This window comes from Coffea eugenioides, chromosome 5, assembly GCF_003713205.1.
Source record: "Coffea eugenioides isolate CCC68of chromosome 5, Ceug_1.0, whole genome shotgun sequence".
Classification (NCBI taxonomy): domain Eukaryota; kingdom Viridiplantae; phylum Streptophyta; class Magnoliopsida; order Gentianales; family Rubiaceae; genus Coffea; species Coffea eugenioides.
Window position 1 is genome coordinate 37578227 of NC_040039.1, and position 18922 is coordinate 37597148.

Here is an 18922-nt window from a genome sequence, read left to right on the forward strand (position 1 = left end):
AAAATTTTTTTTAGTCAGAGTGTACACAAAATTTGGAGCAGATTTTTTGGTGAGTAATGTAGAAGAAATTTGGAGCGGAACTCACACTAAAATGTTAATCTAAATTTATATTTTCCTAATGGCTAAAAAAGGTCGTATCAGTCCAAAACCAGGCACCATTTTTTTTTTTTTTAATATTAGGCTCAAGCCATGGCAAAACAGGAACAAATTGTCGCTCATCATGGCAAAACCGAAATAAGTTATGGCTTGGGGGCATTAAAAACCCACATGCAGCGCCAGGTTGAAACACTAAACGGGAGAAGCGAGAAACAAAGGAAGGAGGCAGGCAGCAACGGAAATCTCCTGCCGAAATTGCCCCTAAAGCTGCACAAAATGACCAAAGAACCGCCAGAACACTAGGGACCACACTAGGGAGGGACGACACTTGCTATTGTTCCTCAGCGCTCGGCGCTTTTAATAGATAGGATTTTTAAGTCGCACTCCCAAATATCTAGCACTTTGATACTATTTTAAATCTTTACTTCATACTTTCATATAGTCGTAATGTCTCAAATTGACTACTCTTACAAAAGAATTAGACAAAATAAAATGTCTAACAAGAAATGCTTATGAGACACAGCATGATGAGAACAAAGTTCACTTGTATCGATGACTTTTATAATTTTTAGGAGAATTGTAGTTTTGGTCCCATTATTTATGGGGTGTTTGGACAGCCATTTTCCGTCAAAAATTGCTACGTTTTCCGTGAACACATTTTGCTATCACTTTTTTATCTCACATACATCAAATCGCTATAATAATTTTTCTACAAAAAATCCAAAAAAATTGCAATCCAAACACAACCTAACCATATGCCAAATTGGTCCTCAACGTTTCAAGCAAAACAAATCTAATCCCAAAAATTTGTGATTTTAGGTAGATTTAAAACAACTAACTAAAATCGAACAATGACTAACAGTCAAATATCAAATTACCGTTAGTCAACAACTTTGACTTAGCAATTTTGGCCCCTAATATTTTGATTTTAAATCATTATATTTTTCCTAAATTTAAATAGTTATATTGAGGGTTTTAGAATGAATTAAAATGCAAACTAGACTAAAATAGTATTAAACAGATAATAAGAATGCTGGTTAAACTTTTCTTTTTCTCCTTTTTATTTTTTTATTCATATTAATAATATATCATATGTTCCTTTTCTTTTGCATGGTCAGTCTCAAACTTGGTATGATATATGTATATTATTGTTCTCACTGTTAATAATTAATTGACAATGAGTTTTATTATTTTTTATTTCTAACGGTAATTAGCAAACTTAATTAAATATCCCTTTAAAATGTATGAAATATATACTTTTGTAAACAAAGTTGATATTGTTTTTGTTGTTTTGGTATTTTAATAGGTTATTAATTGAGTTTGAAATAAAGTTGGCATTTTATATATATTATATGAACTATTAAATGATTATCAAGGTATCTAAATATTAAAATAAGAGTAATTTTTATATACATTGTCAGTATATACACTATCCCATTTAGATGTATGACACATGAGAAAATTTTAAAATTTAAATTCAAATAATAACCTATTAAAGTGAAAAGAAAAAAAAGATTAACTTAGTTTGCAAAAAGAAATATATGATATATTATTAGCGTGAATAAATTAAACAAAAATAAAAAAGAAGAAAAAATGTTTCATTAGGATTCTTATTACCCATTTAATACTATTTCATTCTAATTTGAATCTCAATTTATGCTAAACTTAATGTCACTATTTAAAATTTAGGGAAGTATAATGTTTCAAAATCAAAACATTGAGGACCAAAAATGCAAAGTCAAAGTTATTGACTAACAGTAATTTAATGTTGACCAAAAAAATTTAAAAAAAATGTTGACCGTTAGTAATTGTTCTACTTTCGTTAGTTATCCTAAACCTACCTAAAATCCCAAATTTTGAGGTCTAAATTTATTTTGATCAAAATATTAGGGATCAATTTAGCCAAACATTAGTGACCAAAATTGCAAATCTTCCTAAGTTTTACTATGTCTTATCACTTGTACTTTTTGCGTTACTTAGCAAGAGAATTAAATAAAACGAGATATTTTAAAGGTTTGGACTTGTAAGAGAACTTAAGCTCAGCATCCAATTAAATAAAACAACTAGGATTATTTTTATCAACTTGTATATTGCAACACCAACTTGACATTTGCAAGTTGATGCACTTTTTTTCCTTTTTTTGGCATCACATAGATACAAAAGTTCATTAGAGTATAATAACAAATCTGTACTAGTAAAGCAACATTTTATCCAGTGGCGGAGCTAGGAATTTGATTTTTGGGCAGAGGGGACGGGCAAAACTAAACATCGGTATAAATTCTAATCTAAGCATGTGAGAAATTGAGATTAAATAAGCAAACTAAATTTGCAAGATTCAGCTAAAAATTGGTGGTAGTATTACGATTTATAAAACAAAAGAGAGTTAAACCTAATGCATGTTAATATATCTACTTTATAACCCAAAAAGGATTTACCTTTTCATTTAGTCTAGGCATCTAAAAGTGAAATGGGGTCACTTTCACTTTGTGATTCGATTGTAGGACTTTTTCTTGATTGATTTTTTCTGAGAACATATAACATTTGGATATATGGAGAATGTTGATTACTTGAAATAGTCCTAGGATTCTAGACATCCATAGGTGTAGACGGTTCAAAATTATCGGGTTTAATACTTGTTTCAATAGGTCTTTTCTTGAAGAAAGAATCATTTTTCTTGCTTATCATAGCCACTACATTATCAAATTTCAAGAAGTTGCTAGAATAATTTGAAAAATCACTAGCATAATTAATTACATATCTCATGTTTCAAAAGTTATATAGTAAGATATTTTATTCACTTAAAATAAGCACAATTTCAAAATGTCATATTATAAACATTCATTGTTAGTCTAGAATCATATTTTTAGCTTTTCCAATCATTGCAATAGAATAAAACAAATTCATTATATTCAATGACACAGCCAAAATAATTGTATTTCATTAAAAAAAAATGAGAGAGGCAATATTATCAATTCGTCATCCAAAATAGCTTCACTAAAGAGCAAAGTATAAATAACTGTTAATCCAATGAGGGCAAGGAAATTGGTGTTGATATTGTCATTTGAAGATACCCAATAAGGTTCAAATTCACCTAAATTGAAGATAAAAGATGGACAAGATTAAGTTTTCATCTTTCAAAGAAAATAGGCAAATGAAAAACCAATCAAATCTAAAAGTCATGTTTCATCTGTGAAAAAAAATAAACAAAAGAAAAAGCCCCAACAAACCTAGATGTCAATTCCACTATTTAGCTAATAGAAAACTTATATAAAAAAAGGGTAAACTACTAAAAAACTTCTTATGGTTTACCAAATGTGCAATTTAAATTCCTCTAGTTTGAAAATCTACATTATTATTTCATATGATTTCAATTAAATTGAAAATTAAACGAAAAACATATAATCCAACAGTTGTATATGAAATGTCAATATTACTCCGGTATAAATGAACTCTTTGTGGTTTATTAAATGTTCAATAATATTGATATTTCATATATACTGTTAGATTGAATGCTTTGCATCTAATTTTTAATTTAATTGAAATTATAAAGAATTATAGTGTAGATTTTTAAACAGGCGGGAGTTAAATTTTTGCAAAACACGGATGAGATGATTCTTTGAGAATGCATTCATAGCAGCGCCTTCCCGAACCTCTTATGTGATATGCTAGCACGGTAGCACTTGGCAAACGTGGAATACTATCTTTTTGGTTGTTTTAGCCGGTGGGGACTCTTTTGTCACTTTAGTACATTTATTAGAATGGCATATTAAATGATGTTGCTTTTTTGGAAATATCTACGGTTAGCCAGCTCAGGAGTCAGGAATCCACTGGACCAAGAAAAAAGAAAAGCTAGAAGACAAACATATTTCAGGATTCCATTCCATGCCGGCTAAGACCATGAAAATTCTTACCAAGTCCTTACACTGTATCTGTCATTTCTACTGCAACTATTTACGTGCCTAAAATCGCAAGTTTATTCTCGCTTCCAACAGAGGAAAGAACTTAGAATCAAAGATGGATAAGATAGAGCACAAGAATGTAAGTGTGAATGGCATAAACATGCACATAGCAGAGCTTGGTGAAGGCCCTTTAGTTCTCTTTCTTCATGGTTTCCCAGAGCTCTGGTATTCATGGCGCCACCAGATCCTCTTCCTGGCTTCTCATGGCTATCGGGCCGTGGCTCCTGACCTCCGCGGCTATGATGATACCACAGGTGCACCTGTTAACGACAGCTCAAAATTTAGCCCTCTTCATATAGTTGGAGACCTCATAGCTCTCACCCAAGCTATTGCACCTGATCAAGAGAAGGTTTTTGTAGTTGGTCATGACTGGGGTGCGTTTATTGCTTGGCATCTATGCTTGTTTAGGCCTGATAAAGTCAGGGCTTTGGTCAATTTGAGTGTCGCCTTTTTCCCCAGGAATCCATCTTGCAGTTTGGTTGAGAGCTTAAGGAGTGCATACGGGGATGATTACTACGTGTGCAGATTCCAGGTTCGCTTGTATATTCTCTTCACGGAATTGTTGTTCAGTTGTATTTGTCATATTGATGGATCCCGTGTTTGATTCCTCAACTTAATCGTGTTTAACCTGTTTTTTGGTCAAAGTTATGAGAGATTATTACCGGTTTTCTATAGTCTTCAGATGTTAGGCTTTCTTCCTACATGTATAGGATCAACTAGTGAGTCATATGTGTTCTTGACAACAGCAAAACTAGGCCTTACGATTGATTATACTTTTGTTCTCAATCACTGCAAAGTTTTAAATTTCAACCAGTGAAAGAACGAGGAATGATATGAGTTCAATTTAGGAGCATTTTTGTACTTTAAATTTGCGGTTGAATTCTTGTTGATTTGAGAGTAGCAGCAGTTCTATGCACTCTGCCCTCTGTTTATTTGTTGACAAATGTCCCTGATTAATCCTTTTTGCCCCCCTAAATCCTATCTTTATAAGGTTGTCGCATACAAGTATGCATGATCAATTTAGATGCAGACAAAACAAGAAAAATTAAAAAGAGAACATACTAATGCCATCCTTGTACATATTCTTTGACTGTAAGTCCAGAAGTGGATGACAAGGTTGTAAGGTCTTAACCAGGCCTAAATCTATAACAACATGAAATACTAATGGACTTAATTTACATTTCTATTCCAGAAACCAGGTGAAATAGAGGCTGAATTTGCTCAGATTGGTGTTAAGAATTTCATAAAAAAGATGCTCACATACCGCACTCCTGGTCCTCTGTTCTTCCCCCAGGGTAAAGGCTTTGGCGATTCACCAGATGCTCCAGTTGTCTTGCCATCCTGGTTAACTGATGAGGATGTCGATTATTTTGTCAGTAAATTTGAGAAGACAGGCTTCACCGGGGCAGTTAACTACTATCGTGCTCTGAATAACGTGTACCTATCGTTCCAACATTACTTGAATCTTGTGTTTTATATATATATATATAAGCTCACTCATTCTGTCTTTCATAAACTTACTGTGCTGAATGTTCTTTCCAAATCTAATCCACCATGGAGTTTGGAAAGTTGTTAACTTGCAACTCTTGAGATGAAGGTACTAACGTGAAATTTCTACACTGCAGAACCTGGGAACTTACTGCACCCTGGACTGGGGCTCAAGTAAAAGTTCCAACCAAGTTTGTTATTGGGGAGCTAGATTTGACCTACCATATGCCAGGAGTTCAAGAATATATACACAAGGGTGGCTTCAAGAGAGATGTGCCTTTGTTGGAGAAAGTTGTTGTAGTGAAAGATGCAGCTCACTTTATCAACCAAGAAAGGCCTGATGAGGTTAGCAAACACATCCATGACTTTATTAAGCAGTACTGAACCTGTTTTCTGTGGTCTCTTGGACAGTATCATGAGCCAGGAGATGCCATTGGCAGCCAACATCCAGGATCTTGTTTATCTGATGAATGAAGCACTCTCTCTCTCTCTCTCTCTCTATATATATATATATATATATATATATGAGGATTTCTGCAATCCTTCACCAACATAGAGGTGATGCTAAGTATGAAAATTTGTGGATAATCTGTTAATGATATAATGATAAATAACAACATGCATTTTGTTGGCTTAGATCTTCCATTTTGTGAATTTTGATGCATGAGAATGAGTTCTCCATGACTCATAAATACATTTGGACGCTGGAATTTGCATACATAATCCTCAACGTTTTTTTTCCCCTAGAGCATGCACATACACTTTTGGTCTTTCAAAAATTTACAAAAGCATGTGGTTTGCACATTTTAATGTGCTTGCAATTTTAAAATTCCTAATTAACACTCAAATTCACATTTAATACTCAAATATAATTCACCAATTAACACTGAAATTCACAATTAAAGCACGTGGTTTGCACATTTTATTAGGTTTGCAACTTTTAAATTCCATTTCCTATTAAACGCCTCTCTAATGTCATATTGTTAGGCTCCTCTCCATTACAAGTGCTCTCCATTTTCCCTCAATACACTCTTGAATGATCGCCACATGGATTTTCTAATTATTAGGGGCTCAAATCATTTCCATTAGCTTGAGTTCTAATTCAAAGTAATTTCACTGATTAGCCTTTCCTGATTCCCATATATAACAAACTATCATTAGCACAATTCAAGGTAAACTTCTTCATTTTTCAATTCGAAATTTGGAATTAACCTACAAAGAGAATTTTTTTCCTTATAAGTTAAATGCCTAGAGCAAAAACCTAATTAAACTTTATTTTACAAATTTAATATAAATTGATGTTGGCATCATTTCACATGCCTTATCTTTTAGTATTTAAAGAGGATCAACAATACATGCTTTGGTAATTGTATGTATTGTTTTTTAATTTTTAAAAAAATTCATTATTTTCTTGACAAAGATGAAAGAAACAATCTTTAATTTTGTAATTCTCAATTTTATCATGAACTCAGGCGAATATACCAGAACTTAACAAGATGATTGATTTCCTGTCCCTTTTTTTCTTCTACTGTCTACATGTTTGGTATCTTGTTATTGATTTCGTAACAAAGCATGAAAAGTTTAGGAAATACATTAAAACATCTGAATGAGAAATCCTTGAATTGCTTTGTTGAAGAGTTTAATTGAAAATAGTATTTTATATACGAAAACATAATTAAAATTAATTAGTTCATTAGTACTTTTTGACTATTTTTGCAAGAGAATCAGTGAAAACATCTGCTGGACACAATCCACGAAAATGGATCTCAAATAAGGAAGTAAGAATCTTTCAAAAGATAACAATGGTAAGGAATTTACAGAAACCCCATTTGTAGGTGAACTAGAGTTAAGAAGGCTAGTTGATAGAGAATTAATATGAGCCCTTGATGAATAATGTGCTCGCATGTCAATAATCAATAGCCTATTGAGGGAAAATGGAGAGAAAGTGTGATGGAGAGGAGCTTACTCCATTAAAAACCAAGAACTAGAGTTGCAACTTGCTCCTCTGCGTACCCCAAAGACATGAAAGCATTCACGGAATTAAAGGCAGCCATTTTAGAGCTCCTCCTGCTGTAAGGCATGGCAACAGTTTTGGCACCTCAACATCAATCTTTAGATGGTGTGTGGGACATCTACCACCAAAGCCCACCGTCCTCAAAAGCATGCTACTGAGGAAGGAAATCTAAAGTTGCATTTGATAAAACTGAAGTTTAAAAATTGAAATTTAAAATTTGAAATTTGAATCCATTAAATTATTAAATTATTAAATACTAAATTTGATATATTTGAGTGTATATCACATTTAGTGATAAAGTGAGTAGTTTATGTTGCGCTCCATTTTTTGAAAAATAACTTTATGTGGTAAAAAAATGTATTTATTGATTTTAGAAATAGAATAAATGAGTTTTTGATTTTATAAAATAAATAAAGAAAAAGGGCCTAAAATGAGTTTTTGATTTTCTAAAAAGGGCCCCATTTTTTGAAAAATAACTTTATGTGGTAAAAAAATGTATTTATTGATTTTAGAAACAAAAAAAATTAGTTTTTGATTTTATAAAACAAATAAAGAAAAAGAGCCTAAAATGGGACCTAAATATGCGATAGTTTTGACCCAAAATAATAGTCTAAAAAGGATTTTTAAGAAAAAATAGGAGTCGCCACTTGGTATTGAGTTAAGGTATATCAAGTCACCCAAAATATGTTCTTAAATAAAAATAAATAAAGAAATAAATAAAACCCTTTTTAGACGACTTCAAATCTTCGAAAAACAAGATAAAAGAGTTCGGAATTCACAGTTGAAGAAAGGGAAGGCAAAGATTTGATATAATCAAACCTAAGGCACCTTTTAACCTAGTCAAGGCTAGTTACGAGATTTAGTCGAAAATTTTCTTAATCTAACCTATAAAACTTATCATATTTGGATGTTTCTACATGAATGTAAATCTAGACCTAAAAGATATCGAGAGGGTCAAAATATCTTTTCAAAATTTAATTGGTGCAAACCACGTTAATTGTGATGCCAAAATGATTCTTAGAAGAAGTCACGAATATGCAAAAGATGAAACTCGAAAAAAAGAAGAATTATAATATATAAATATACATGACCTAAAAGAGAGGAATGCAACATAACGGATACGGAAGACTAAGATTCGTGATTCAATTTTCCTTTCTATAGAGAAGATATGAGCTTGCTAAGGTTAAGAAGTCATACTCGTTCATTTCTCATATTTGAAGGATGGCTTTCCTAATCTAATCAAACAAATGGACTAGTGACTTCTAATTTCCTAAATGGAATGCAAATCTAAATGTCATGTTTCACATACATAGGGGTCAAGGAGATAATATAAAGGAAATATCATGCTAAATGAAGAAAAGGATCCTAAAAGAGAAAAATATGCATAAAATGCAATAAATGTCAAGCAAAGTATGAATTCTAGCGTGAAAATGGTCTAAAGAATTTAGCAAAGGAATAACCCATTTCTATAAGTTCTCACTAGCGTTGGACTAGTGAGAAAGCAGAGAAAAGGCCACAACTAGCGTTAGACTAGTGTGGTGACGTCATGCATTTATTATAACTAAATAAATCATATAAAATATAATTAAATCAAGTAAACACATAAAGCACATAGAGCACGTAGCACATAAGCATAATATCTAGATGCAAAGACCTTAAAGAAAACAAATAAACACATAAACACACAAGCATACAAGCACACAAGCAGAGAAACGTGCATAAAGATCTAACTATTACATTTGGGGCCCTAACTACAATCTAAGGGGGAGATTAAAAAGAATAATAATCTAACTATTACACTTATCTAACTAATTACATTTTGGCAAAATTAAAACCTATCTATTACATAGCCTAACTAAATACATGTCTTGGGCATCTATCTATTATAATTTGGCATTTAAATGCCTCTCAAATAATCATCAAAATTAAATAAAATAAATGAAACTTAAAATGAATAAAATGAGTAAATAAAAGAAAAAGCACTCAAAATATGCAATTACACACACTAAAACATATAGGAGCACAAAAGAGGATTTAAAATAATAAAAAAAGGTACCTCCCTTGAAGTACTGATTAAATGAGGTTGGATTTGTCTTATTTATACTCTAAAATCAACAAAATGGTCAAGACACAAATTTAATTAATAAATAAATGATAAAGAAGTGGAAATAACCATGAAATGTACCAATTAAAGCATTTAAATGAAGTATAATTAACAATTACAGAAGATAAGCAACTTATATTTAAGAAATCAAAGTATTATAGACCTAATTGCAAAATTGAGAAAGTTTTTGAGGTAAAATTAAATTATTACAAAGATTAGAGGCCAAAATTAAAGAAAAGATAAAGTTTAGGGACCGAATTGTAATTAAATTAGGGACCTAATTGAAAGAAATCTAAAGTTTTTAGGCTACAGGAAAATTATTTAAAAGTATAAGGAGCAGATTGAAATTCCTTGTCAGATTTCTTAAAAAAAATAGGCGATTGGGCCATTCCTTATTTCTTTCTTGGGCCAAAGGCCATTAGGCCCATCTAAAGTCCAACAGAAAAGAAGCGGGGTGGCCTGTCATTTTTGACCAAATCAACCCAATCAAATTGAATAGGCTTTTATCCTCCAAACCCATGTCAGAATCCAATCAAATTAAATCAAAACCCATTTATCAAACCCAACAAAATAACATTAACCCAAAACCTAAACTATTTTACTAAAACCCAACAAGATAATAAATCAACTAAAAATTATTAAACCCTAATCATGCCCTAAAACCCCGAATTAATCTGCCCAAAAACCTACTAAAAATATGAAAAGGGGGATTAAAACTTAAAAGGGGTCAAACTGGTTTATTTTTCCAGATTTTGGGCCACAATAGAATTATGTAAAAATCGAGGGGGCCAAACTACAATTTTTTAGATTTTCATGCAAGCTTGTTCGAAGAAGCATATTTTTCTGCAGTAGGGTTGAATCGAGTCGAGTCGAGTTTTGACCTAATCGAATTGAACCTTGCCTTAGTTTTATCGAATTCGAACTCGAGTTCGAGCTTGATAAACTGGCAATTTTGAAATTCGAGTTCAAGCTCGAAAAAATAAAAATATTTATTTTAACCCAACACATTCCACACACCATTTTCTTCAAGACTACTTCTCTCTAATAATTTTTTTCGTAATAAATAATAAAATATTAAGGATATATATGTAATTTTATTATTAAAATAAAAAATAATATATATATATATATACTCAAACTCGCGAGCCGCTCGGGAGTTAACGAGCTTAATATTTTGATCTCGAATTCAATCTCGAGTTCAAGTCGGCCTGCTCGAGCTCGAGTCGATCTTGACTCGCGAGTGGCTCGATTTGTTTGCACCCCTATTCTGCAGTTTTCTAGCCGTACTTTCTTCTTATTCAACCCAAATATGTTCATGCAAAAAACTCAAGCAATACCCATCGATTCGGCAACTCAAATCCAACAGAAATCCCAACCCATTAACATAACCCCAAACTCTAATGCGAATCTTTGAATCCTCAAAAATCAATTTTTTCTTTCAAGACAATAAGAGACAAGAATCTCCATAAACTAATGCCAAGGTTTAATGAAATTTCATGGAAAATATTGAGTCAAGAAACATGAGAAGTTATCATTACCTATACACAGTTGAGGGTTGAATCCATGTGAGAAAAACGTGGAACTTTTGCCTGAAAGACTAGGAAAACAGCAGGAACTTCCTTTTGCAGCTTTTCAAAGAAAGTGAAGGTAGCAAATTCGAGCTCTGATTCAAAGACGTTGCTGTGGTTTTCTCCAAAAATTTTCAACACCAATCTTCCTCCTTGATCCTTATAGATTCCCTAGAAACCAGTACTTGCTCCAGAGAAGCTCGACAAAGATTGAAAGAGGACCAAGAAAACCCCCCAACCCTCAACCCTGGCTCACAGTTTTTCTGGAAATTTCTTCTCTCTTTTTTTCTTTTGTTCACTTTCTTTTCTTCCTCTTTCTCTCTTTTCGCTGTCTCCCCCTACCTGTTTTTTTCTGATGGCTCTGTTTTGGTTCCATTTATATGAAAAACAAAGCTCCCAAAACCCTCATCTCACTGGTAGATATAGAGCTGGTTTTTGGTGGCAGAATTTGATTCTCTAGATCCATGTTTCCATTTGTTTTTCTTGATAAGAATCAATGGGTGAGGTGTCCCCTTGTACTAAGGGGCTTGAATGGAAAGAAAAGGCAAAAAAAATGAATGGAAATTGGACAAAATGGCCGTTGCAACCTTCCTCCTTGTACTGGTTTTCTGTTTCGTACGAAGGAGGAAGAAAAATGCATGCGTACTTGGGAAGCACTTTTTTTTTATTTTATTTTATACAAAACAGTATTTTTTTCATTTTATATTTTTTTCTTCTTTTTCAGCTTTTTCCTACAAAACCAAGCAAACAAAAAATGATTTTGTTGAAATAACTTTTTCATTCAATTTTCTCCTTTCTTTTTTGAAAGATAACAGCAATAATGAAAATAAAATGAAATAACTAAAAAATAATAAATAAAATAAAATACTACTTATTTTTTAGAGCAAATTTTATTACTTATTTTAAAATAAAATTTGGTGCCTACAATTTATTACTTATTTTTTAGAGCAAATTTTATCTAAAAAATTCAATGCCATTTATTTAATTTAGATATTCAATTTGTTGTTATTAACACGTCTAAACATATTAAGATCTGAGTTCATTAAATTTAAATCCTGAATTGGGTTATCAAACAAGGCCTAATTCTTCAACCAAACGCAACAACTAGTCAACACCATGTGGCCCTATTAATGTTGATGATGGAAATTGTGATGATTCTGAAAATGGAATATAGGGGAGAGCGTGCGCCCGTCCCCTAAGATTTCAGAAATTTCTCTTTATCCCCGAAATTATTGTAAATGTCTCACATGTACTCTTGTAGAAATTAGATTTCCTCCCACTCATCCCAAAATTTTAAAAATTCTTTTATATCCTCTTAAAATACTAAAAATTTTCACTTATGTCCCTATAAATATTATACTTTGTCCCTCAAATTTTTTACACAAATATAAGAATACCTCTTAGGTATACATCTTCGTAAACCTTACCTCCTTCCCCCCACTCCCCGGGGCCCCCAAAATCCAAAGCTCTGGTTCCGCAAGTGACCCTAATGAACATGTGCCTGCTGAGTCCAATGATGGCTAGGTTAAAGCGTTTTTTTTAACATGTATATAGAATGGTCTCATGTACTTGTTTGTCTTTGTTCTGCACTTTTAGTATGTCTTGAAGTCTCGTTTGTTATAATTTGCTTGATTCAGATATGCGACTTGTTTGCCTTAATTTATTTTCTATTGTTTGTAATTCATATAGTCAATATTTCTTGAGCTTTGAATTCATACTATAGTCTCTTTTGGTACCATACCTATGATTCTAATCCACTTATATCTTGTTACATTATTCAATAATCTAAAGGTTGATAACTCTTATTGTATATCCAACAATGAATTCAATCTTACTGGTACAGTATTCAAAAGGGACTATAGAACTCCCCTATATCTTAAACCAATTCATAATAATGAAACTAGTTTAAGATTTTAGACAAGAGTAATGCAGATAAGAAGAAATTAGAGAATTTCCTAGGAAAAATTAAGTCATTTAATGTAAGGGTTGTTCCCATATAACCACTTACCTTTATGGAACTTAGGAGCTAACCTAAAATTAAACAAATATTTACACCAATAACAACAAATAGAGAACTTTGTGAAAAGAATAGACTCAGGAGGCATGAAACCGGCCTTTTCATGCCACCAATTTCTTACTCCAAAGACAGTGACACTAAAACCTTAGGATTAAAAGAGTAGGGGTCACCAAAAGATTGACATTGTCAAAATGCAAACTAAGAAAAATCTGCAATCATCTAATTAGATCAATTGAGCAACGTGGCTATTGAGTTTTGCTTAAATTAGATTAATTGTGATTAATGAGTTGTTTTGCTATTTTTGTAACCAGTATTGTAGCTTTATTATTTTGATCGATAATTGTTTTTCATGAATGATAACCTTTGCTGGAATTACATGAATAGTGGTTAATTTTGTTTTTTGAGGGGTTCCTTTTCTTGGGTTCCTTTTCTTCAGAGTGCTTGCTAATATCCAACATTTGAACAAAGAGCTCAGGAAAATTTGGCATAGTTGCAACTGAGTGAATAAATCCACTTGATGATCTTAACTTGGATTAATTTGAGCAGCTGAATTAGTCCTGCGGTGCTGCAGAAAAATATTCAAAACTAAAGTAGCACGACACACACTCGACATGAATTTCACAGTTCCAAATTTTCCAAATTTTAAGATCTTAACAAATTTTTGTTTGTTAAACATGATATTTTCCTAGTTTTCAGCAAAAGTCTGAGATGTGAAATCTCAGAGAAGTAATATTTAATTACCAATTTAGATAAACTATTAAGCTAAAACAATGAAGACCATCACAAGATTATTAAGTATTATTATTCAAGAACAAATAGACCTTAAGGCATGGATGGAGCTTTAGTATATAATCCTTATTTCTCAACTTTGAAGCTGGAAACCATTCTCTTCATCCCATTATTGATTGATTATTAGTGGTCTACCGCCCGGTAAAAAATTTTAGAACAAAAAAGTGTAAGGGTTGCCGAAAGATCGATATGGTCAAAATGCAAGCGATCAAAAGCCACAGGCCTAATTTTCTAAATTCCCTGCAACTCTTTTCAAAAAGCATAGAGAATTTTACATACTCACAGGCATTAAAGTGGTCCTAATAGTTTTTTTTTCCCTAGGAAAAAAATTTTTCTACTTTTTTAACGTCTCAATTATGAATGCTATCATAAATTATTTTGCAGGGATTTCTTATCTCGTGAAATAATTTCTTGTTAATTAATTTCACGAATATTATATCTTAGTTCATTTCTTACATGTGATTTGGAGAATCAACATTATTTTACAGAATTGTAATTAAAGAAAACCCGAATCACTTAAAACCATTTTTCTAGAAGGAAAATAACACTTGCTCACTTTGTGACAAAATATGCCTTTTGCTTGAGGAGGCATGCATGACGTGACAAATTAAAACCAGTTTGAGTATCAATTTCAACAATTATCCACGTAAAAACATTAATTGTTGTATGGCAATTTTCACTCCTTCATGAATAGATCTCAACTCTGCCCAATTATATTAGTAGATCTTCCAATATTTCTAGCAAAAGCTAGTAGCATGATCCCAGAATAGTCCTAGAACACCTCTCAGTGTCTGATGAACCTCCAGCATTTCCACAGTGTTAAGTTTAACCTGCCCTGATAGAGATAGTTTCCACTCAAGTGGCAGTTCAATTCTGGACTTGCAAGTTGGTGAAAACTAGTAGACTCAGAAACTCCTAAACGTAAGCACCATTTCCATACCTTTAAGGCAGTTTTTTCTAGTTACCTTTTGTAATTTAATTAATTAACATGGATGCATGTATTTAACTTGCTTAGATTAGCGTATTCTATTACTATAGATATTTGAGGTATTGTTGAATTTTGATGATTTCTATTAATCTGATTGACTGACTGATGATCATCTAGTATGATTTACTGTGAACTTTATCGTTGGTTCAATTTTTGTCTTTAAAATCAAGATCAAGGAAGTCCTGGATGTGGGGTTTAATTTTATTGTTGATTGGAATTTTGGCTTCAGAATCAAGATTAAGGGCAACCTACATGTGGAGTTCAATTATTAGGATTGTGATTAGTGAATCACCTAAAACTTGTAAATAGACGTTTTCAAAGAAAAAATATAAAGTGCTATGTTGCAGAGGAATAGAAGTGCACGATGCACACAGCATTCAGCAGAATTAGGCTTCTTTGAAACAAAGTGTGTTAAAAGCCAAATTCTTTGCCAAAACTAGCAAAGCAGTATCGATTGAGGTAGCTAAAAGCAGTATCGATTTTTATGTCTTTTGACTAAATTGCTCAACATTCTTTTTTCTTTTGACTCTTTGCCTCCTCCTTGGCAAAGAGTGGATGCATTACATTTTGTTGAAGAAAATAAATAGTTACATATCCTTGTACTATATCCTTATACTATATAAGAATGAGTTGTGGTCAAAGGGAGTTTGAATTTCAACCGTATGGATAGGGGTTTTTCGGAAATGTTGAATGTTGTATAGTTTTTTTAAAGTTTTTGGTACTACTGAGGGCAGGATGTATTTAGATATATTTACCAAAATACCCTTATTTTGGTACATTTAAAACTTTGATTTATGGAGACATCTAGATATTTTTGGAATATGGAATTATTTTGCAACTATTTTTGCATCAAATACTGAAATGGTGTTATAGACATATTTAATTGAAATATGACTTTTGTTGTGTAATTAACACAAAGACATATTAACATGTTGTGCAATTAACAAGTTTCTATAACTAACCGTCGGAAAATATTCCTTTGTCTGAATCAACTTATGTCTGCTCTTAAACGATTTTCAACTAACATCTGTAGGGGTTTTTTGGGAATGGTAAACTTGTAAAAGTATTGATAAAGCAAAGTGTACAAGTACGTGCTGCAATTAGAATGTACTATTATTAATTTTGTCATATTTGATGACTATTTCTTTCCAGAATTCACTATTATTTGCCCAATGAAAAATCCTCTCTAACCACAGGCACCAACACCTGTGCGGCACTCCCCCTCTAGTGAAACAATTTTTTTTTTAAAAAAGTAAGTCCATAGTTATTGAATGGCCATATTACAAGGCCAACGACATATATTTAGTTGTTTTTCTTAAATCTATAAGTTTAGAACATTATATTAGCATCTTACATATATTTAGTGGTTTATAAAAAGAAATAATGCAAATATATCCTGGAAATAAAACTAATTTGAAGTCTATATTATAAGTCATATAGATTAAAAAATTATCAAAATCTAGATTGTTTCGACATTTCTCTTAAATTTTACATGATTTTGAAATTTCTATTAAAGCAATTTTACCAATTCATGATTTTCAATTAAGCTTAAGTTTCATTAAGACCAATGAAGGTAAGAAGAAATTAGAATAACTAGATGTTAATAATTGAATGTAAAGGTTATTGTCTTATATAATGTCCACCGTGACTATGAGATTGTCTAAGCATTGTGTGATTATTTAAGGTATCGATTGTAAGTCTTTTGAAAAAAATAAAACTGAAAAAGAAAAATGTCTAGATGCAAAGGAGGCATGCACTGTAGATAGAAAAACATGAGTAGAATATTGAATAGAAAATTATTAACGTATAGACCTTTGGAACTATTATAAATTAAAGTCCATACACAACCAGTGGTATAAAGAAAAGCAAGAAAAACCGACACCAATTATTCCTCACATTTTGCAATTGTACTCTTTTAAGTTTTCACATCTGAAATGAAGCATTTAGTCCCTTATAAGACAAATTACATGTCCAAAATAGTAAGAGTGATGCAACTCACCTAATATTTATCCAATAATATCACGTACAATAATCTACCACCATGTCTAAAATAATTGAACGACCAAATTTCTATTCACTATTTATCCTATTTTCTCAAATTTTTCTAAACATTAATTTGTCATCTTCATTTTGAGACATCCCATCAGCACCCACTATATCCTCAGCACCATCCAGCTTGTATTCGTCTTCTACCACTCATCCCTCTTCCCGTAGTCAAGGGGAATATAGCTCTCTCAAGGCCTCTTCTTTGCCTTCTCAGCAATCAGACATTCACTGCAATCAAAATTTCTCGTTTCTCCAAATCCTCCAAATCAACTTTGACAAAAAAAATCCTCCAAATCAAGATTTTAGGCAGTATCCCTTGAAACAATGATGAAGTTATAGTTATTGAATATCACCAATGCTAAATAATCGATCAAGAAATTAATTTATTTCCATTTTATCTTTTGTATTTTTCACTTTCTTTTTTCTTTCTTTTCCATCCAAATTTCTATTCAGTAGTTATCCTATTTTCTCAAATTTTTCTAAACACTAATTTGTCATCTTGATTTTGAGACATCCCATCAGCACCCACTGTATCCTCAGCACCATCCAGCTTGTATCCGTCTTCTACCACTCATCCCTCTTCCCGTAGTCAAGGGGAATATAGCTCTCTCAGGGCCTCTTCTTTGCCTTTTCAACAATCAGACATTCACTACAATCAAGATTTCTCGTTTCTCCAAATCCTCCAAATCAACTTTGACAAAAAAAATCCTCCAAATCAAGATTTTAGGCAGTATCCCTTGAAACAACGATGAAGTTATAGTTATTGAATATCACCAATGCTAAATAATTGGTCAAGAAATTAATTTATTTAAATTTTATCTTTTGTATTTTTCACTTTCTTTTTTCTTTCTTTTCCATCCAAAATAAACTCCTCTCTTCTATTAAATTGTGTCTGAATACCATTTTCTTTCAGGATATCAAATCAATAATTTTTTTAGAAAAAGCCATTTCAAGTAAATTTTTCTTGTAAATTAATCAGCAATCCATTAGAATTTCCTTCTTCACTCTAGCTGTCAAATTGATGCTTCCAAATCCTTTAGATGAAACATCCAATATACCTGTATGTATTCATCCTTGCACCTAAATAGAGTTGAAAACAAGCCTCAACGAGACGGACAAAGGTATGTTCAGGATTGGTTTGAAAATTAAAATGAATGTTTGAACTTGGTTTGTGTTTGATAATTTTTTGAAAGAAATTGATCGAGTTTGGTTTGAAATTTCTTATGTATGTTCATGAAAAGTTTTGCTTGGCTTGTCTTAGTATCGAGTTTAAGCACATACAATCAAAGTTTGGCTCGGCTTGGCTTAAAATTTCATATTATATTATGTAGAAATTTTCACCCTAATTTGTTTGTTTTTTTCCCTTAATTTTTGCTGTCTGACATTCAAGAAATCTATTACGATAATTTACAAAATTAATTAAAATCAATTATGTCTATTCAAGAGACAAGAGTATTATATGCTTGCTATTTTATAACATAAACAATATATAGGAAGAAAAGAAATGGAGTTAAGGAAGGAAATTTTACATGTATTTTTATGAAATTTACTAGTGCTATATGCTCTTGAACATATTGAGCCAAACAACATGAAGATTGTGATTGATTTATTAATATTTTTGAGTTTGGAATTATGTTTGGGCTTGGATTGATACCTTTTTTATATATAAAATGTCATAATTTCATTAAAATATGCACTAATGACAAAAATTACATCATCAAACATACACAGATATCAAAAAATAGATCTGAAAAAAGGATACTCCAGATTTGAAGAACAATAAAAATTACATTATAAAGCCCCAAATTTAAAAAATAAGATAAAGTAATTGTAACTCCACGGGGCATCTGTGC

General features: G+C 31.8%; 1 protein-coding gene across 1 annotated transcript; it reads left to right on the forward strand.

The window, feature by feature from the left end:
- Positions 1-4009: 4009 nt before the first annotated feature.
- Positions 4010-6038, forward strand: LOC113770465 (epoxide hydrolase A-like). The gene is made up of 3 exons (XM_027314928.1): positions 4010-4587; positions 5248-5492; positions 5681-6038. The coding sequence occupies exons 1-3, from the start codon at positions 4111-4113 to the stop codon at positions 5925-5927; spliced, it is 969 nt and encodes a 322-aa protein (XP_027170729.1). The 5' UTR covers positions 4010-4110; the 3' UTR covers positions 5928-6038.
- Positions 6039-18922: the final 12884 nt, after the last annotated feature.

What these genes read in the sequence shown, in the direction of transcription:
- LOC113770465 (XM_027314928.1), top strand. Translation starts at nt 4,111, where the DNA reads ATGGATAAGATAGAGCACAAGAATGTAAGTGTGAATGGCATAAACATG. An exon ending in ACTACGTGTGCAGATTCCAG is followed by an intron (nt 4,588 to 5,247) that starts GTTCGCTTGTAT and finishes TTTCTATTCCAG; the next exon opens with AAACCAGGTGAAATAGAGGC. An exon ending in TATCGTGCTCTGAATAACGT is followed by an intron (nt 5,493 to 5,680) that starts GTACCTATCGTT and finishes TCTACACTGCAG; the next exon opens with AACCTGGGAACTTACTGCAC.